The sequence below is a fragment of the Propithecus coquereli genome, unplaced genomic scaffold (genome assembly GCF_000956105.1).
Source record: "Propithecus coquereli isolate 6110/MARCELLA unplaced genomic scaffold, Pcoq_1.0 Scaffold533, whole genome shotgun sequence".
NCBI classification, from domain to species: domain Eukaryota; kingdom Metazoa; phylum Chordata; class Mammalia; order Primates; family Indriidae; genus Propithecus; species Propithecus coquereli.
The window spans coordinates 1,975,124-1,997,673 of NW_012151208.1; the positions used below are offsets into that span (position 1 = coordinate 1,975,124).

Sequence of the window (22,550 nt, forward strand, 5' to 3'; positions counted from 1 at the left end):
AAGGTTAGACTGTGGCTTAGTCACCTTTGTAGTACATCTGCTTTTTGCATGAAGGTAGAAATAATAATGAACACAGCAGCAATTAAACACACACACATACACGTACACACACACACACACACACACACACACACACACACACACAGAGAAAATGCTTGATATCCTTTAAAATATCCAACAGATGTTTGCAATTCAATCTGTATACCAGTACAGTACAATTAGTTTCATTTCTAGCTTAAATTTAGCAGCAGAAAATAAGGTGTAAATGTTGAAAGAGAGAAAATTCTACATTTGTTTTCTTCCCTAACTGCAAATTGATTAATAGAAAAATCACATGAAAATGTTGATAAAATAACGGAAGGACTAATGTGGATTGTACCTTCTGTCCCAAGAATTCATTCCCAAGTCATCGAGCAACAACCTGCAGAAATAAAAGGGTCCTTGGGGCTCCACTGGCGAGGGCTGCCCTTGGCTGGTGACTTTCATGGAAGAATCAGAGTTACACCTCTGGACATACTCCTCTTCCTGAGCACTTTGGCGCAAAATGACCTCAATGATTTCCTTCTCTTGGTCACAGTTCATTCCACGTGGGGGAGGGGAAGGCTCATTTAGATTTAGCTGTGATGGTAAAAGGCATTCAGGACTTGTGTGGCCAATGTTTTCAAGTAATTTGTCAAGGACATCATCTCCCTCCTCAATTTGAGAAAAATCTTTCTGAGGTCCAAATGTGTGATTATGCCAGCCCGAAATCAGAAATGAAAGATTTCTTCCACTGGGTGCTAAGCAGCCTTCCAAAGGTCCGTATAAAACCTTACCATCCCAAGAATACTTCCCTGAGATATCCCTCACGATCACTCTCACATCGGAGAGGGCGCCCACTGGTGATCCGCCTGTTAGTCCTTCCGTGGGCGTCTGAAGGTAGGAGATAAGGGTGCTATCATTAAAGACAAACAGCTGCAGGTTTGGGCTCCTGAACACCTCGGAGGACAATTCAGAGCCTTCCACATGGGCATTGTCATGGTTCTCGCTGACAAGGCTGTGCAGCATGGCAGGGCCCCCGCTGAGGGGGTAGTGCCCCAGGTGGTTCACCAGGTGGGCCATCACCATTCGGGCAGTCAGAGGGATCAACTCCAAACTTCTTCTCTTCTTCTCTGTAAACAGCAGTAAAGAAACATAAAGAGGGAGTAGTGAATAAAGATTAAAACTGAACCCCATCAGATTTTAGTCGGTACTTAGAATGTCTGATTTTTTAAGTCTGAGAATTTTTTCACCTTATTTCCTTTTTTGACACTAATTCTATTTGAATTTAAAAGCACAATTTAAATAGATTGCTGAAAGAATCAACTTATATGAAGATTTCATTCTGAAAGGGGCATTTAAAAATCTGTAGATACAGCTATAAACAAAAGAGAAATATCTCTGTCCTTAAAGAGTTGACAGTCCAGAGAGCACTGGTGAGGACAAAAACTGTAGTCAGAGGGGTGGCTGGGGGCTTGGGGAGTGGACCAGATAGGTTACCTTGCTCCCCTCAGTAGGGTAAAGGTAGACATGATTAAAAAAAAAATGGATCAAGTTTGTGACTGTTTAAATATATTTGAAGCAATTTGTTTAGTAATCATTGTGACAATTTATGTTTTGTTGTTAGGACATTTTAAATATTTAAGAGAATCTGACATACTAATAATTCATGGAAATACTTAGAAGGCTTTAACTAAATTTGTAGTTGATAATTAAATGCCCAAGAGAAAATGATTTATAACATATTTAATACTTAAAATGTATAGGAAGACTTTGACAAGAGTATGTATAAAATGAGCCTTATAAAATGAGGTATAAGGAAGAGGCAGATAAATTAAATCCATACGTATGTATTGAAATGACTACTTCAGCTTGAGAATAGTTAAGAAAGTTTTAATCTGCTAAATTTATAAAAACATGCGTTAATCTAAGAGCAAGTGAAAAACCTTTTAATTTTAACAAAAAATTACTAACTACTATTTAAATATAAATAAACTAAGATTTATAATTTGAGCTTAAAGCTTTAGGAATACTTGGTTCTAATTCACAACATGAAAAACCAAATATTAATTAAAATGCAAATAACTGTAAGTATGCTTTTTCATGCTAAACACCCTCCCTAGACATGAAAAATCCTAACAACTTACTTATAACACACCAATTTTATGACGTATATATCCTAGAAAGAAACAAGCAAATCCCAGAATCTAAAAAATTCTGTGTAATGACTGAGGAGAATAAGATTATCCTGAGTTTTCTTGGATTTCTTAATTTTTTCTTTTGAATGAACAAGAAATCATCTACATTCACTAGTGCAAAATAAAATTTCATATCCAAAAACTCATTTTTTAGAAGCAGATCATCTACATCTATCTGTCTCTGAAATTAAGCTCTTCTTCCCCAACCCCAGTAGAAGCATGTATGATTTCCACACAACTAAGAAATTTAATGCCCAAATTTATTTATTTATTTATTTTTGGACTATCACACTCAGTTTACTATATAAGTTCCATACTAAATCATGCACCTTTAAATATTAATTTCTAAAACAAATAAATGAATGGTAGCAGATACGAAAGGCTGAAGAAGAATGTATAGGAAGGTAAACAAAAAACATTTGCTTTTATCAGTAAAACAGCTAGGTTTACTTCAAAGAATTATTGAGCACCAGGTACAGCACAAAGAACTCAAGATGTAAGGGTGAACAAGACAGGCAGGATGGCTGTCCTTATGGAGCTTAGAGTCTGGTGGGGAAGTAAGATTACCATACTTACTTGTACCATGAGTGGTATGACAGTAATAGAAGTTACTGGGAATCCTACACGAGAGGGACCCAACCTGTTTAGGGAGTCCTGGAAGCTGCTCATAAATGCGATGCTTAATAGCATAGACTGTGACTCTCAGAGGCTAATGCAGTGGGTAAATAGGGAAAGGAAGAAGGGAGCTGCTGCACAAGAAGGTGGGAAATAGCTCAATACAGTTTCTACACAAAACTCCAAAATAAAATGCAACAGAGGAGAAGCTCAAGTCTCAAGGCTTATTCAAATGTATAGCAGCAAAATGAGGCTGCTATACATTTATTAGGAAGCATTCAGGTACCTGTTTCTTTCACCTTATCTCTAAGTGGTAGCTTGTTTTAATCAATTGTCAGCCAAGCTCCAACTGGATATAATCTGTGTAGACCACACAATCTGGGAACCACCATTAATACAAAGGACCTTCAGCCCTAATTCCACAAATAAAGTGGACTGAATTTACACGTGTAAGACTTACTCAATTTGGAGATATGGAATCTGATAAAAGCAAAGGGGACTGACTACTCGCCAGGATATAAATGAAATAGAAGAGAAGGAGAACTGCCTCTCTTAGTATAAGGGTACATAAAAGAGTTTTAAAATAGGCCAAGAAAAAGCAAAATTCGGGAAAACATTCCAAATAAGAATAACGGAAATAAGTGCAGTGACTGTTAAAGAGGAAATAAAGATAGGTTAAATTAAAAAAAAAAAAAAAGGTTTCATATTCTTGGCTCTTGGCTTTAGGGGATGAGGCTAAAGTAATCGTAAAAACCCTTGGAAAAGGGCAACCCCACGTGCCCCCGGAAGTGCTAGGTTCTGGCTCCAGAGCTCCACTCCCAGAAGGCCATGGTGTTGTCAAAGAAGCCTGTCACAGCCTTCTGTTCATCGAACTTTCCCACTGCACAAGTGTGAGTCTGAGTGCCATAAACACACTGTCCTGTGCTCACATCCCACAGCTTTGCAGACAAGTCATCTGACTCTGTACAGAGAAGTCCCTCCCCATAGTAAAGTGCATACACTCTGGCACTGTGTCCAACTAGTGATGAGGTCTCAGAGGCTTCATGGTCCTCCAGGGCTTCAGTCTCAAAATAGCTTTCAAATAAACCTCCTTCCAGTGCAAAGCATCCCAGACAGAATCATCTACCTGTCAGCCCAATTTTTCACAAGCAGTCTGCCACACCTTTGTAACAAGCCCTTATCACCTTACTCCGCTGCTTAGAGATGAGGCAACATGTGACTAAAGTCTGAGGATCGAGCCACTTTAACAAATGAAAACTGAGCTCCAGGGGAAGGAGTCTGAGGAAGTCCCACTTGAGGAGAGTCTCCAGGTTACTGGAGAGGTGCTGAGCTGGACTGCCCCATGCAGACTGAGCAGGTGACGCAGACTTCCATTTTTCTGCAAGTCTGTCACAAAAAGAAATGTAACAGAAATGTTATCAAGCCAGGTCTTAACATCCTTTCTCTCCATAAGGTTATGGAAAAATTTGCCTGAGCAAGTGCCCCAAGGCTGAAGCTGACTAGGTGCGCTGGGGCCACCAGAGCGTCACAGCAGCTGGTTCCGCTCTGCAGCCGTAGCACCTGGACCTACAGCCACCAGTCCCCGTCCACAGCCTCACCTCAATGCCCAAGCTAAGAAATGTTAATGCCCTAAACAGCAAATGTGAAGCCAGCAGGGAATTCATGAGTTCATAATGTAAAACACTTCATAGTGATGACAAGGCAGAGCAGGCTATAAAACTCTTAACGATAAAGGTCCAATTTGATAAAGGCCCAAGGCATAAAATAACAATCAGAAAATCAACTTTCTTCTACTTTTACTCACATAGGGTGTGCTTTCAACTTGAGGTAAATACAAATGTGTACTCTGTGAACACATTTGAATTCTATAATAGGAAATTAACCTGGAGTCACACTAATCAAATCATAAACCATGACATACCCAATTAAAACCCCAAATATCTCTGGCACTGACAAGTAAGGAAAAACAATGTTTGTAAAATAATGATCATTCTTCCCTGGCAGACTTCAGCTGAATCGACTTCCTGTGGGTTCCTTGAAAAATAAAGAGAAATTCTGGACTCCACTAATGAAAAAACAAGCTCATGACTTCCATAAACTATTAAAAAATATTAATAGATTCCAAATATCTTTATTTTATTTCTCTAAATTTATAGATGAAATGGAAGATCAGTAAAGGTTATCTTTTAACTTTGCTTTGTAAAAACTCCTCCCCTCCCTCTTTTACGTGGTCAGGTACTAGTGAGGAGCAATCTTGGCACATGTACCGCCATTTGTGGCTTTTCTTTGAGCCAGGTCAGCAGCTCCCTCGGCTGTGGGTAGGTGAATGTGTCTCTTGCTTGCAACTTTACTTGAAAGTAGTAATTATATCAAATAGTAGGTAGTGATATATGACAGCATCATTGAAAATAATAGATTAAAATATAATATTGTTTATCAGAAACATTATCTGACTAGAAATAATTTTGCTATGAATGATAAGTTATGACATTTAGTGAAAAAAAAAAAGCCTCAACTGTGAGTACACTTTGTTTAACCTAAAATACCTAAGCTACCACCCTTATTTCTCCTCTTGCCTCTCTATATGATGTACCTACTTAGCAACAGTGTCTGTGCCTGCTAATATACCTTTAAGCTTCTTCCTTATTTACTTAGTTAATATTTTAGTGAATTTTAAAAACTCCTTTGTCATAGAAGTTTGAGCAATTATTTCTAGTACTTTAGAACTATATTTGGAACATTTGCATGAGGTCCAGAGGTTTTCTGGAGAACAAATATGGAAGTCAAAGAGTGCTGTACATCAAAAAAAAAATAATATCAAAATTTAAATGTTCATTTTTAGGTTTTTCCTTCTTCAATAACCTATTTATCCTCCGCTTTTTTGAAGTGACAAGTCATAATAAGTGGTGACCCTGTTTTCGAAACAGCCATATGGGATGGGTATAAATTAATGACTTTAGGAAAAAGTAAGTTAATTTTCTTCTAAGATATAGACTTATAAGACTTATAGACTTATGGTAGTAAATAACAAAAGAAATAAACCAAGACTTATTTTGATTAGTTAATAAAAATACAATTTGAATTTATAATTGTGGAAAAAAAGATATTGCAGTTAATAGACTGAGGAATTCCAGAAAAAACAATTAAGTGATTAAATAAATAGAGAGCAACTCAAAAGGACAATATGAAAATGTACTATGTACCATCCACCACCAACACAACTCAAAACAAGAGTCTTTAGTCTACTCTATGGCAAAATCTCAGAGTAAATAATATATTTCAGGAACTTGGTCATTAAATCTTAGAAATAATGGAACCTCCATTATTTCTGACTTGTACACTCCTGGGAAAATACCTTAACCTCAGTTTGCTCATCTACCAAATGGAGCTAAAATCAGGACTATCAGATTTCAGGCCCTTGCTCCTGACTGGCACTCCCATTCCTGTCTTTTTCATTCTCATCTCACCTTCCCCTTCATCTCAGCCTAAACCATACTCCAGACTCCGCAGTCCTGCAAGCACGCCTCACTCTGTGCCCTCACACCACTGCCTGCTGTATCCTTCCTCCCTCCACCAAAGCCCAAGGTCTGTCTCAGCGTTCCGAGTGGTCACTGCACAGGCTACCTGCTCATGCTACCTGGCTAGACCAACCACTCTGCTGAAAGTGCTCTCGCAAAATCTACCACCAAACACCTAGTTGGGAAATAAAACAGTTCCTGTTTGTTCTCACCTTACTTGAGCTGTCTGAAGCAATTAGCACTGCTGACCTTCCTCAGCTCCTTACCTGCTTTTTTCCTTGGCTTCCTAGAAATGGCTCTTTTTGGTCATTTTTCCACTTCCCTGACTTTTCTTTCCTGGTGACATTACCTCATTTCTTTTTCCTTAAGGATGTTTTTATCTCCAAAGTTCCATTCTTGGGCCTAGGTTTCTAATTTGTAAAATTAGAAAATTTTCACGGAAGATCTAACACACCCATACTTTTTTTTACTTTTAATTTTGAGACAACTGAAGATTCACATGCAGTAAGAAAGAATATAGAGAGATCTCAAATACCTTTCATTTCAATGGTAATATCTTGCATACCTATAGCATAACATCACAATCAAGAAATTGACATTGATATAATCCATCTATCTTATTCAGTGTTCACCAGTTTTACATGCCTGCATTTGTGTGTATGTGTTTGGTTCTATGCAATTTTATCACATGTATAGATGACACACCTACATTCTGACTTATATTCCAAGGCTCTTATCATTTTGGGGAGGGGGGTGGTTAAGGAGGAAATACAGCAGCCCCCAAGTCCTGACATTCCCCTGTGCCCTAAAATGGACTCTCTCCTATGAGCAGAGTGGTGGCAAGTAAATTCCCATCTCTTTTCATGATCCTCTTCTACCCTGGAACACTCTGCAAGCTCCTTTCAAAGCCTGCCCATCCCGCTAAATCTGGCTGAAGTCCTTCTCCATGGGAAGCCCCCATAGCACTACTGGTCTGCAGATGAGTCTTTCTGAATTCATTCTGTCTCTCTCATTAGATGTAAAGCTCCTTGAGGATAGAAAAATGAGACTTTTTGTGAGTTCCATGGGTCTGAGACATATAGGTCCTCAATAATACTAACACAAAAACCATTTCAGTAACAAAGATGGAAAACGAGAGGAAGAGAGGAGAAAAAAAGAAGCAATGAAACAGATTTTGCCATCATAGAGGACCCTAGGAACCAGGATTTCAACTTCAACAACTGGATTTTTAAAAGATAACACAAGCATGCATGGACAAAAGGCTACGATCTTTCCTAGAGATTCATATTTGGAAGAATACTCACCCTCTTCAACAGTCAGCAGGTTACCCAATTCTGCTGATGAATGATACTGGACTGGCTCAGAACTCCTCACATTTGCCAGTGGTAGGAAGGGGTCATAATCCGTGGATGATAAGTCAGCCAGCGTCAGGGTGTAGTGACTCTGTTGGGTGTATGTGCTCGAGCCACAAACACAGCAATGTAGAACCTGTAAAAACAGAAAGGAGTGTGCACTATGGATGCTACTCACCTCCTATCTCCCAATAATCTGTCAGACTACCACAGCACTTAGGACTCCTGCTTGGGAAGACTTGAAAACATCAAATCCTTTCCATTCTTAAATATCTTCTTGCTATTAGCAAGTTTATTTTGCTCCTTTCACATCAATGCCCAGAAATATATTCTCAAGGCAAAAGGAAAGCAAAAGTTAACAAGTGCTTATTTCACCATTCTGTGTGATTGCACATATCTAATTCCTCCCCCAGTCCACCAACGGTGACACAAGTAGAGGGAACTGAAGAGTAGCAGTGGGATAAGCCACCCGTGGTGGAGGGCAGAATGAGCACAACAAGCAGAGCCCATTAGTGCACTTCATGACTGGTCATTAGTTTAAATCTGGTAACTTGACCTCATGAATTATAAGGGCTAACTTAATACAATGTTTAAAGTATTCTTGTTTTTTGCAAGATTAGATTCCTGAAAGTTCACTGCTTGTCTACAAATTGCAGTTGGTTGAAGTTCTATCTACTCGTTCGAGCTTTTGTACACATACATGCTATGCGAATGCAAATCATCTTGAATAGCCCAAAATGTATAAATGAGATAATTGTAACAAATTTCACTTTTTAATCATAAATTCAAAACTGATTTTTATAAAAATCAAGGTAACTAAAGAAACATCTTTGAGTTAAATATATTTATGTAAACTAAATTCAATTTTAGATGACTAGCTTTGGTTTGCTCACATGGCAGGAAAGCTTGTGACCAGGTACTCTTTGTGTATAGCTAAAAAGTATCAAGGACTGTAGTGGGCAGCGTTAGCCACTGAATATGTCCTCTTCCAAACAAAAAAATCAGTACAGGAAAATCTTTATGGTAGCTCTCTTATTAATGTAAAAATTGATCTTCTATCATTGAGATAACTAATTTCTATTAGTCAAAATGCACTAAATATAAGAAATACAAATTAAAACCACAAGATAACATCACTACATACTTATCTGATAGCACCAACTGTGAGCAAGAATGCAGAGCAGCTGCAATTCTCAGACACTGTTGGTGACAGTGCAATTTGGCACAACCTCTTGGAAAATTATTTGGTGTTCACTATTAAGGTAGAGCACATGTATTTCGGCAACTCCACTCCTAGGAATACACCCAACAGAAATGCATACATATGTATATACCACCCCCCCGCCCCAAAAAAGTACTTGAATGTTCACAGGACTTTTTTTATGGTTCAAAACTCTAAACAGGTTTGGGTAAAAAGCCTATCAACAGTAAAATGGATAAATAAATTGTGGTTTATTCTCACTATATAATACTATACAGCAAGAGTGAAAAATCTACAACTACAGACAATAGTATGAAAAAATCACTCAAAAATAATGTTGAATGAAAGATGTCAGACACAAGAGGACATACTGTATGATTCTATTTATATAAAGTTCAAAAATAGGCAAAACTAATCTATGCTGTTAGGCAGGACAGTGGTCAGTCACCCTGGGGCATGTATGTGGACTTAGGGGCTAGGAGGAGGTAGAGTGGGGGCTTCCAGGATGTTAGGGATGTTCTGTTCCAGGATCTGGGCTCTGATTTTACCAGTGTGCTTATCCATTTTGTAAAAATTCACCAAGCTCTCTCTTATAGATTGATTCAGTTTTCTGGAAGTATGTTATAGTTCAATAAAAAGTATACTTTAAAAATACAATAAAGAGTTTCAATAAATTTATGAATCATATTTACTATGAGGTGACTTTTATATTGGTAAAGCAATTTTAAGAGAAATCTTTTAAGAAAATAAATGAGTCAGAAAAGAGATGAATATAAATGATTGGCTAATTTAGTTGGCCCAACCCAAGCCTCATACAGGTTTATAAGCAATGAAGATAACAGAAGTATCTAATTAATCCTAATATAGTTATTAGAATCTTTGACCATTGAAGAAACTGTTTATTAATAAAAATACACAATAATTTTAGTAGAATTTCAACCACGATTAAGTGGTTTTTAAAAAAAAACTACATTTTACAATAAGGCAACAAAGCAATCAGTTTATGACTTGGAGTCTTTTTTTTAATTAAAGGTTTGTTACTAAAAAAACGAATTTTTCCCAATAATAGTAATTATTCAATAGACATATAAATTATAAAAAAAGTTTGAGAGACTGTTTAGGATATTACAAATAGTCTAGAGTAAATGCCACACCTAGTCATACATTGAGGGATGGAGGTATTGAAAAAAGAATATTTTAAATAATATTATAGAAATGATAAGGCTGATTACTTTGATGTGACATATTTCCTTAATTTATTTCTTAAGATTTTTTAAGGCAAAGAGATTACTGGGACCATTGTACCTCTTTCTTCCTTTGATAAACAGATTTTGTCAAACTAATGCTATATAGAAATATACACTTAGACAGAAGAAATAAGACCTGGTGTTCAATAGCTCAGTAGGGTGACTACAGTTAACACTAATTGCACATTTCAAAATAGCTAGAAGAGAGTAATGGGAATATTCCCACCATAAAGAAAACATAAATATTTAAGGTGACAGATATCCCAATTATCCTGATTTGATTATATATGACTGTATCAAATTATCACATGTACCCTGAAAATATGGACATCTAATGTGCATCAATAAAATAAATTAATAATTAATTTAAAGAGAAGCTATTTGGCCAGGGGAAGGAGAGAGGAGAAAAACTAATGCTGTAGATATTCCTATAATATAAACAGTTCTTTCTTAAATGAAGTAGACTATGTTCCATGAAAATTGAGAGATTCTGACCAAATTGCAGTTGTTTAAAGATTAAAGATGACAGTCATGTAAAAATGCATTCATCTTTAACTTAGTAACCACTGCTTCTCTACAATTACCTCTGTTCGGCTTTTCAATACTTATTTTTTTTTTAAATGTTTAACCCCACCTAAATCCTTTCAAAAGGGCAATGACAAATAAGTAAATGCATAAAACATTTTGGTAGTTCTCTGACACATAAATCCACATTCCATGCCCCGAGACCCAGGCGGAGGCTCACCCTGTAGATATAATCCAGCAAGGGGGCTCTGGATGAGTGCTGCTCCTCCAGGACCACTGTGGACACCGGGTGGAGAAGGGTGTTCACCGGCAATGCCATGCACCAGTCCAAGAGGCAGAGGAGCAAGGACACAATGAACTGGAAGAAAAATATGCCAAGTAACTTACACTTTAAACCTCACTACCTGTAATAATAAATCAGAGAATTGTCCCTGCATACAGTAATTATTCAATGACACGTGAATGCAAGGTAGGTAGGTAGGTAGGTAAATAAATAAATAGTGTTTTCACAGGAAAGACTTGTTAAGGCCAATATAGAAGGATATTATAAAGGATATCACTACTTGTAATATTATTATCTATCTTACATAAAAAAAAAATCTAGGGAAAACTTAGCTAATCTGCCACCTACCTTCTTGTCTGTTTCCACTGAGGAGTACTCTGCACTTGGTAAAAGAAAAGCAATTGTGGCCACAAGGATCTGTATGAAAAATAAATCACCAATCAAACAGACCATAATAATAATTTACAAGCCTATGTTAAGAGTCCCAAGATGACCTTGCATCTAAACCCAGCTTGGTGCCAACTCACTACAGGAAGGTGTCAAAAAGCCTGGTTTCTACTCTACTAGTGGGGAAATTGGGGGGCCCCAGATAAAGGAATATTTCTCTCTGTAGTCACATAATTTCTACCATCAGTCTCCATATTTCTCACAGTGAAGTCAAAAAATACTTTCAAAAATAATTATGTTGGGAATGATGGTGAAAGGAAAAAAAGAGAGAAAAAGAAAAAATAATTCTGAAAATGCTCCCATTTAATTTTCTTATAAATTACCCCAGTCACTACCTGCTTCCCTGGTGTAATAGCACCCCTTCTATTCTCAAAAGAATTGCTGTTTAGATGATACGTTATATGGTCACCCTAAAACCATACTTTACATTTTGGAGCGTTTTTTATTTCTATGTCCAAAACTTTATTTTTTACTTAAGGTCAAAAATCGCTTTTGACTTTTGATGTGTTTCAGAGAGAACAAAGTGATCTTACCAGTGAAATTTGTCTAGCACTGAGAGAAAATACATCAGTATCACTTCTCTCTCCCTGTAAAATGTTACAGGGACAAATCAAATTCCCTCAAAGAGTTACCACTGGATGTATAAAGAACAGGGCATAATTTAAAAAGTGCAGCTATAAAAATCAGCAGGAACGGATGTGCCTTACCACCAGACACCTAAAGGAGTGAGGGTACCTGCTCATGTATAAGCAAAGCACCCCTTGAATGTAACCGACCTCCAGTATATTGCTAAAATGATTCTTCCTGTTTCTTCTGTCCCTCTCTCCCACCAATTACCTCCACAGAGGTTATTACAGTAGTAATCTCATTACAGCTGGGTAATCATGCTATGGCAGAAAGTGTGGTCCAGGGCTTTAGTCTGGGAGAGACTCCTGTTTCACACAACAGCCATCCCCTCCGCCCCTGCACCAAGGGCATCATAACCAGCTGCCTACTCCTTGTTGGCACCATCCAAATTACTCTCGATGAATGTAGCCTAGTCTACAAAAGGTCTTTTTGTTGTTGTCATGTCTGCCTTTCAAACTCCCCAAGTATAAGCCTTTGCCTGGAACACTGCTGACTTCTTTACGTAGTGCTTGAAATCACAGCTGAGAAGAACCAGTCTGACTTAATCTTAAAACAAGTGACTCATGTGGCAATTTAATAGTCGGTTCTCTAACAATTATTTGAGTATCTAAATTTAATCAAATATCAAATACAATAAAAAGGAAATGCTTATGTTTGAGCATTACTGAAAAAAGACTTACTTCTGCCATTTTCCGAGGCAGAGAGGTTTCAAACATCTGAAGCTTTTCCCAGTAGGAAACCAGCAACTGAAGAATATCACAAGCTACCTGAGCGACGGTTTTGTTAGAAAACTATAAAAGGAAACAAGTTTCCAAAATAAATACATAACTTAATAGATGCATTATTCTTAAGGAAGAACAAAACAGTTATTTCTTCCTATTTCTATGTAGATCACATTTGTTTTGCATTAAATTTTTTTTTGTTTTGCATCAAATTGATGAAAAATATGTCCTATTACCAGAGAGGTTATAGATAATCATACCACCGTTATATAATTGCCTCTTGTCTAGCCTAGTTGTGTTAATTCACCTAACATTCTATAAAAACAAGTAGCTGGCATTTAATCATTTGGAAATTAAAACCATGTCAAATTCCTTATTCGGTTTACATAAATCACATTTTGACAACTAGAGGAAATTAAAATGTAGTACATTACTGAGTATCCCCTGTGTGCTGAACCTTTTACAAGAATTTTAGTCATTCTCTCATTGATAAATCTTCACTGACAGCTCTGCAAGGTAGATGTTATTTTCATTTTACACATAGAGAAACAGGGATTGATCAAATGACTTTCTATCCTATGAGATAAAACTTGACTCACTAAATAACATACTAAGAAATGTGTAAAACTAGAGACTATGAGAACATAACTCACAAGTTATGGTACATTGAATTATTTGGAGTCTGTTTCCTGAGGCTGGTGTGTGTGTCTCAGGTTACCACTAGGGTCTTCTGGATGCTTCCACTTCTTGTGAGATGTCAAGTTAAAGGGGCAGTACCTACAAGGTCTTACTCTTTCATGCTGAGGGTGCATGAAAGGAATGAGGGGCAATGCTGCTATCCATACTTCATTATCTAGAGCAGAGTCCCTGGTCTAGGGAAACCTCACTCCAAGTCACATAAAGCTAACCTCACTTGACACATGCACCACATAAACAACACCAAAAAGTCAATGCCTAGCACCTCAGTGACAACGGCATGGAATAAGGAAGAAGGTAAGAGAAAGGTGGTTAATTTTAATTCCACAGAATAAACAGTTAACTGACTGCCCCCACTTGACAGGCACTAGGTAAACCAGGGTGGCAGTATCTGCATGCAGGGGCTCTTCATGGCCTTCCTTGGCCATCCAGACCTGAGATGACCTGATCTCCACTGGCCTCTTTCCATCCCTCAGACACTCTGGCTTGTTCCTGCCCCGAGACCTCTGCACTTGCTCCCAGCTTTGTCGAGATACTCATTTCCGAGTTCTGCATGTGGCTGGTACCGCCTCATCTTTCGGATCTCCTCTATTAGGCTGCCACACCCATCCAAAGAGTGGCAGCCCACCCGCCAGCTCTCCAGCTTCGTCCTGCTGCCCTGTTGTACCTCTTTCGTGGCTTTCAGGGCTATCAGAGCTGGTCTTCTGTGTTTGTTATTTCCCTGCCTATCTTGTTCACTGCTGTATCCCTAGCATGGCCCCCCGAAGGACGGTGAAGACAAAACACTGAGGGAATGGGGGATGTGAATGGGTACTCAGGGCACTGCTGCCACACTAAAGTGGTCAAGTCATAGGGCAGAAAGATAAGGCTGGCAAGACTCTGAACTCAAGAAGCTGGAAACAGATAAGAGGGAAATGATGAGAGCTATGCCAGACAAGACAAAAAGGCTGGGAAAGGTCGTTCAGATGTAGGTGGCTGGAAGCAGGGTGGTATTACTGACACATAATAGTGAGGTGGGGAATGGTGGAGATTAAATAAGTCATTCATTTACTCATTCATCCAGCACACAGTCATGGGATACTGACAATGTGCCAGCGCTGAACCAAGAGCAGAGAATTAAAGGCAGATAAAGTCCCTACACCTGAGGAACTGACAGTCTCATGGGGGAAGGCAGGGGCCTGTTCACCTATGTATGTCCCTGAACGCCATGCCTTGTATTCCAGCCTGTGGGTTGCTCTGGTCAGACCTGTGCATGGATGGATCCCTCTGACCGCAGTATGGAGGGTGGATCTGTGGGGGCGAGATGAGGGCTGGTGACCCTGGCCAAGGGGCTCAGTAACCAGCAGAGTGAGCTGTGTGAGAGATGGACTCGGGGCAGTAGGTGGGATGGCGCACGGGATATTCAGGAGGTACAACCAGCAGGACTTGAGCCCGGAAGCCACGGTAGGGTAAGGAAGAGGAAAGTCAACAACATCTAGGAAGATGGGGCAGGAAGAGGAGCAGGGCTGGGCAGCTCACCTGAGTCCTGGCCTAACTCACTCTGCGGCACATGGCCAACATCCTCCAGGAAGGGACACTGAGAGCTGGTAGGACGGTGGCTCAGAACCAACCCCTCAGCCACTATACACCTGCCACCCACCCGCTACCCACCACAGATGAACAAACACCGGGCCACATGGAATTCTCTGGGCAGCAGCCCAGCTGCACCATTTGCACCCACTGCTTGTGGTCCAAGGTGGGTTTCCATCAGTATCCCTCAGGGAAAAACCTCCCCAGCCCATGGTTGGCTGCCCCTCTCACATCCACCGCACACCTGGGTCACCTTGTGGAAGGTTTCTGAATGGCACACAAGGCGAGGCTGGAGCTATGTGGAGCCTGAGCCCGTAAGGCAGGAAGCCTTTCCCGAAACTGCACTCTCTGCTGCCCACACAGCAGGCTGGGCCGGGGCTGGGCTGGGGGCGGGGTGGGGTGAGGCCCCTGCTGCTTCCTCTTCTTCCTTCATTTCATTTCTTTCCCTCCTGGCAGAGCCCCAAAGCCTCCCCAAAGGCCCTCTTCTCAAAGTGGCTGCTGTTCCCTTGTTTCTCGTGGTAACTCTTTCACTTCTAGTCCTGAGTTCTTCAATATATGCACTATGTCCTAAAGTAAAATAACCCAGCTGGCACAGCAGCCCAGGAATCAGAGGGGACGCGGGAGGGGTATCCCTAGGGACCAGGACTTAAGTTGATGAGTTTTCCTCTGTTATTAACAATGGTTAAAGGCAGACCTGTCTGGCTGCATCCCGGCCCTCTGAATTCTTAGCAGTTCGAGCTACAGCCAGTCCCTTGACCTTCCTCAGTCCTCTTCTTTTTTATTTCTAAAACAAGGACAATAGTATCTATCCAGAGTGGAGGATGATTCAATGGGACAACCACACACTATGCTGGGACAGTGCCTGACAAAGAGTTCAATATGTGGTAATCGGATTTTTTTCTTGTGCCTTACATTTTGCAGATTTGTAGAAATACAAAGAAAATTTATCACTTGACTATTCTGTTCCTCTACTTTGTTATCAATTTCCATCTCTCTTCTATACTATGTAAAAGATATATAGTCATGCACCACATAACAATGTTTCAGTCAATGATGGACTGCATATACAATGGTGGTCCCATAAGATTACAGTACCATACTTTTACTGTACCTCTTCGTATTTAGATATGTTTAGATACCTGAATACCATTGAGTTATTACAACTGCCTACAGTATTCAGTACAGTAACATGCTGTACAGGTTTGTAGCCTAGGAGCAATAGCCTGTACCATATAACCTAGGTGTGTAGTAGGCTGCACCATCCGGGTTCGTGTAAGTCCACTCTATGTTTGCACAGTGATGTAATCACCTAGTAACACTTTTCTCAGAACATATCCCCATCCCCAACACATGACTCTGTGTATGTATGTATTTGTGTGTGTGTGTGTATGTATGTATATGTGTGTGTGTACACATATATATGTGTATGTGTGTGTGTGTGTGTATGTATGTATATATATATATATACACACACATATGCAAGTCCTTCATTCTAAGGCATCATCAAGTTATTAAAAGTTTTTCCAGGTAAGAGGTAGAGGTGGGGGAACCAACTTACATTAACTATATACATCTAGATTTAAGAAAAGGTAAAATTTGAAAGATCTTAGAATTGAGAAAGGATATTTCAAAACTGAGTTGGTATCCACATTGATGTACAATTCATATCCAACTTTTTTTCACTTCAGTAATAATATGTGAGTATTTCTCCATGGGTTTGAGAGTCAGGAGGTGTCCTGCACACCTTAGTTGTGCAAAACCCCAGACATGTGGCCAGAGTGTCCTGGGTTTGCCCCTTGCACACTCCTTAGGGTCCCAGTCAGTTCATTTTCCTCACCTGTGAAGTGGAGGTGGCACTGACACTTCACCTTATGGGGCAGCTCTACAGATTAAACACGCTGACAAAGGTCAGGGGTCTGCACCCTGCTCAGGCCAGAGGGAGCACTCTTATGTGATATTGTGGTTTGATAATTTTTCCATTCCTCCTCACAGGGATCAGCAGCAAGCATTTTCCCAGCTCCTGTGATGTAACAGGCACTCCCACCCCACCCCCATCCCTGCATGTTGTAGAGGACAAACAGGGGAGGCTGAGGTGACGCGGGTGGCCAGAGGGTACGCTTGGGGAACAAGAAGCATTGAGTCTGTTCAGGCAGGAGCCAGATGCCAAGCCAAGGGTGGGGGCACCACTGGCTGGTTATTTCATGAGCCAAAGCAGACAATGCACAAAGGGTTGCACAGAGGCTGTCAATGGCCTGATGATGGCTATCCTAAGTGTCAGCTGTTAACTGCTCTTACTATTATAGCTGCATGTGGCAGGCAGCAGAGATGGGAAAGCAAGAGACTGGACACTGGGGTCAGATAGATGGCACAGGGTTTGAACTACAGCTTGGCCAGGTGGTCGCTCTAGAGGCTTAAACAAGTTCCTTAACTCTCCTGCACCCCAGTTCCTCTATGAGTAAAATGGGGACACTTACCTTTGAACTGAGAACTTCCACAAACCCTCATCACAGTGCCTGGCAGAGACTAGGCACTCACTGATTCCGCAAGTACAAATGGCAACGCTAATTATTACCGCCGTTTCTAAGCAGGAGCCAGGAAAGGACATAGCAGGATTGGAGCTCTGGATGAGGAAGCAGCCTGACAGTACATGTGAAAGTTCAATTATGTCCTTAATGCCACATAGATCTGCTTTCAATGTTGGTTCTATCACTTACACCTGCATGGTATTGGGACTGCGACCTAATTTCTCTGGGCCTTGATTTCCTCTGGTATAAAGTAGGGATTGTAACATCTACTCTGCAGAGCTGACGTGAGATTAACAGAAGTATTCAGAGTTTACCATTATTCTGGCACAGCATGCGTGCCCACTAAATGGCAGCTCTTCTCCTTAACAAAGAGAGGAAGACATCCTAAAAGTGCCTAAAGTTCAGCTGCATGGTGAACACTCCAGGCCCCTAATTGGAAGCTGCAGAGGCCTCTCCCAGGCACAAAATCCCACTTTCCATCAATAGGTGACAGGTGTCCTCTTTGCTACAGGAGCTTCCCAGCCACCGGAGGAATCCGATTTGGCCTCTGGGCTTGGTCCAGGAACACTCAGGCTACTGGTGGCCTGGCTGCATCTGCCAATGGGGAAGCAGCCATTGGTGGCCTCTCCTGGAAACCTCACAGAGCATTCATATGCTCTGAGAGAAGGAATTTCGAATTACAACTTCTCCGTAATGTAAGGGACAAAACATTGGGGCTAATTCAAACTAAAACTGCTAAATGCCTGGGTTATAGCTTAATGTCAAATAAACATCACAAACTGGTGATACCTTCAGAGTTACACCTATCACATTGATGGCCTCTTTCACCTGAGGATGGCTTGTACACTGCGCAAGCTCTTCACATATCCAGACCCCAAGGGAGCAAATGGCAATGCATCTTTTTAAAGAGAAGAAAAAGGAGGAAAACTCTCATGAAACTTAATATATTTTCTTGGTATTTTAAAATGACAAAATATTTCACATCTGTTAATACAAAATAGCAAAAATTATAGATACATTAACAGAATGTCTTCTTGAGAGAAAAGATAAGGAACATTCAATAGGCCAGTTTTCAGGACAAATAGAAACATTGATAATGGTTCAATACTTAAATATTTGATGAAACAAATGACGTATTTTCTGTTAATCATCATAGCCCATATATCTTACTTCTGTTGAAATGAATCAATTATTACATTTTATTATTTCAAGATATTTTTGAGAAAGAATAAAAAACATACATCTTAGAAAACTGTTCAAAACTGAGTTCGTAATTGTTTTCCCTAAAATAATATGCACAACACTTACCATAAACATAAGATAAACCCTACATTTTAAAGTATATTTGAATATAGCTTTCAAAATAAATTTCACTGTTATTTTATCTAAACAATGTACTAGGACAAGTTATTCTTCAAAGAAAACTGACCATACCATATATATTTCTGTTCTATTTTTAACTGCACAGAAATTTGTCTTTCTATACCAAAGAAAAAGGCAGAGGAAAGGAATTGTCAACAATTGCTGATGGTTTGAATGTAGTGTATGTAGGAAAAAGAATAAATCAGGCGTTTTCCCCTTAAACCTGGGTAGATGGTGGTACCATTTGCTGAGATGAAATCTGAGGGACAGTCAGGCTCTGGGGGGAAGAGGGAGTCAGAGGACAGACTCAAGGGTTCAGTTATGGTTGTGTTAAGTTTGGACATGTTAACACATTCAAGTTGAGATGTCAAATAGGCAGTTTAGTATATAAACCTAAATATATAAGGGGTTCACTGAAGGAGCCCAAAATAAACTGGGAATCGTTAGCAAGTAGATTGTATTTAAAGGCTGGTTAGAATGGATTAGAGTACCCAGGAAGTCACAGAGAGGGAATAGGCCCAGCCCTAAACCCTGAGGCACTCTAACAGTCAGAGGTTAGGTAGAGGAGAAGAGGTCAGCAAAGGAGCAGCTGCAGGGAGGTAGGAGAAAAATCAGTAGGTTATGTTCTAAGAACAGGCCTTGTTCAGGAAGAGGGTAAAGAGAGACTAACTTTGGAACTGGTAAGTATGCATGTCAAAATATCTAGGATAGCCTCTAAAAGAACTAAAAGGGAGTCTATGACTTCTTAGAGAAAACTGACGTAATAAATAGGATATAGAAAAAAAAGAAAGAAAGAAAGAAAAAGAGAGAGAAGGGGGAGGAAATGAAAGCAAGACATAAGAGAAATTAAAGAAATACTGAGAGGGCCTAATCGAAAGTAAAATGTAACATAAAAGAAATATATCCAAATAGAATAGTAATTATAACAATGTAAATAAACTTATTGCCAGCGGCACAGCAGGAGGATAGCAGTGGGCAAGCCAGTGAAGCTTCATCTGTATTTACAGCTCAACTACTCCCCATCACTCACATCACTGCCTGAGCTCCCCCTGCCCCTGTCCGTGGAAAAATTAACTTCCATGAAACCCGTCCCTGGTGCAAAAAGGTTGGAGACCACTGAACCGAAGTTTAAATTGAAAAATAAAGATCAGGCTGGTACAGGCTCATGCCTGTAATCCTAGAACTCTGGGAGGCTGAGGCAGGAGGACTGTGTGAGCTCAGGAGTTCCACACCAGCCTGAGCAAGAGCGAGAACACATATCTACTAAAAATAGAGGAAAAAAAAATTAGCTGGGTGTTGTGGTGTGCACCTGTAGTCCCACCTATTCAGGAGGTTGAGGCAGAAGGATCCCTTGAGCCCAGGAATTTAATGTTGCAGTGAGCTACGATGACACCACTGCACTTTACCTGGGATGACAGAGTGAGACTCTGTCAATAAATAAATAAATAAATAATCAGACAACTTTTGGCAAAGACATCTAAAAGAAAAGAATATAGAAAGATTAATTTAAAAGAATGGTTAATTATGAGTATTATAAAAAACAGCTAAATCAATATCAAAGTGGTATTTAAGATTAAAAATCATCCTTAGAAATAAAAAGGGTTGCTACATAAGTACAAAAAATTTGATTCACTATAGTGATTGGAAAATTCTAAACTTCTATGCAACTAATCACATATCTTCAAGATATATAAAGTAAAATTTGACAGATATACATGGAGAAATAGATAAATGCACCATAATAGTGGGAAATTTTAACATATGTCTTTCAGTAAGTGAGCAAGCTGATGAAAAATATTACATTGGATACAGAAATTTGAAACATAATTAAAAAATTTTAATCTAATGGACACACCTAGAACACTATGCCCAACGATTAAAGAACAGTACACACATTCTTTTCAAGCATATATGGAACATTCCCCAAAACTGACTATGTATTGGGCCATGAACTAAATCTTAACAATGTTTTGATCTACAATGTCATTAACTAAGGCATCAGGAACAAAAACATAAATAGAAATAACCATATGTTTGGAAATTAAGAAACATATTTCTAAGTAACTCATGACTCAATGAAAGAATCATAATGAATAGTAGAAAAAATTTGGAATGGAAAAATATTATATATCAAAACCTATAAAATTCAGATAAAGTATTAATAGTACCTAGAAAAAAATATAGTATTAAATGTTCATATTAATACATGAGAAAGGCTGAGAATAATATACTAAATATTCAACTTAACAAGTAAGAAAAGAAATAGCTGAATGTAAAGAAAGTAGAAGAAAAAATGAAAACAAGCAGAAAGTAGAAATAGAAACAAATATAGAATAGAGAGGTTGAAAAAAGAAAGAAGTCTAATTTTTAAAAAGAATAATAAAGTTGAAAAATCTTTGGCAAGACTAGTTAAAAAATCAGAGAATATGCAAAAAGTGTCAGAAATTAAAAATTGGATATAACTATAGAAGTGAAGAGATAAAAGATAAGAGGATAATAGAGACAACTCATATGCCAGTGTATTTTAAAACTTAGGTGAAATGGACGAATTCCTAGAAAAGTTTGGTTCATCAAAACTGCCCCCCCTAAAAAAACAGATGAAGAAAATCATTCCTAAAACCATTGAAGACAATGAGTCAGTGGTAAATCTTCTCACAAAGAAAATACCAGACCTAGACAGTATTTCCATCAAGGCCTACTAAATACACAAGAATATTAACTCGAATTTTGCAAAAACTCCTTCTTACTATACAGAATGAAATAGTACTTCACTCATTTTGTGAGATTATATAGCCTCCTAACCAAACCTGGCAAGGGCAAAACGGGGAAAGGAAATTACAAGCCATGAATATAAATGCCACTTTCCTGACAAAAATATTAGCCAAGCCAGATCCAGTACCACACAAACCAAGTTGGGTTAATCCCAAAATGCCAGGTTAGTTTAATATTAGCAAATTGATAATGAATATGTAGTTTCTGATAATAGCAGATTAGGAAATTTTGACTAAACCATCCACTGAAGGTAACCAAAGAAGTTAGACAAAACACAAAAGAAAAAACTCTCAAAATCATCAAAGAGCTAACAAGATGGTGACAAGTGATGAGCTGCTGTCTTGGAATGAGCCTACAGAGGGAGCAGGGCATGAGCCAGTTCCTAGGAAGCAGCAAGAGGCTGAGCCGGGCTGCTGGTGACCTTAGGGGGCTGGAGGTTGAGGACCAGAGACAGGTATTCCCTTTCATCAGTGTTCCTGCCTTTGGGCTTCACGTTGGGAGTAGAAGCTTTTCATTATGTAAGTGGCCCAGAACACCTCTTATCTTGACCTTAGACTGCTAGCATCCTCAGATGCCTGCCAGAAGCAACCAGATACTGCCAAATGTCTCCTGGGGTACAAAATCATCACTGGTTGAGAATCATTACCCTATACATACATCATTTCTATTAATTTTTGCCTTATATTTCCATTTTCTTTCTTATACAGGGTGTCCCAAAAGGTACCATACATAGGGAAAATGGGAAATTGGAGCTAAATGTACCTTTATTTACAAAATATTCATTACAAAATTTTTCCTTTGTATGGAGACTTTTGGGACACCCTGTAGAAAATATCAGGGTTATCAGGGAATACATGTATATATTTGTAATCT

The 22,550-nt window shown here is 39.1% G+C and overlaps 1 protein-coding gene across 1 annotated transcript in view; it reads right to left on the minus strand.

Moving 5' to 3' along the window:
• RALGAPA2 (Ral GTPase activating protein, alpha subunit 2 (catalytic)) overlaps nt 1-22,550 on the minus strand; it is a 303,038-nt gene that overhangs the window by 117,116 nt on the left and 163,372 nt on the right. The window contains exons 27-32 of the mRNA XM_012657226.1: nt 18,333-18,441; nt 12,712-12,822; nt 11,306-11,374; nt 10,895-11,032; nt 7,654-7,837; nt 380-1,151 (exon numbers count right to left, since the gene is read on the minus strand). Of these exons, the coding sequence (XP_012512680.1) occupies nt 380-1,151; nt 7,654-7,837; nt 10,895-11,032; nt 11,306-11,374; nt 12,712-12,822; nt 18,333-18,441 (1,383 nt within the window). The remainder of the gene's footprint in view (nt 1-379; nt 1,152-7,653; nt 7,838-10,894; nt 11,033-11,305; nt 11,375-12,711; nt 12,823-18,332; nt 18,442-22,550) is intronic.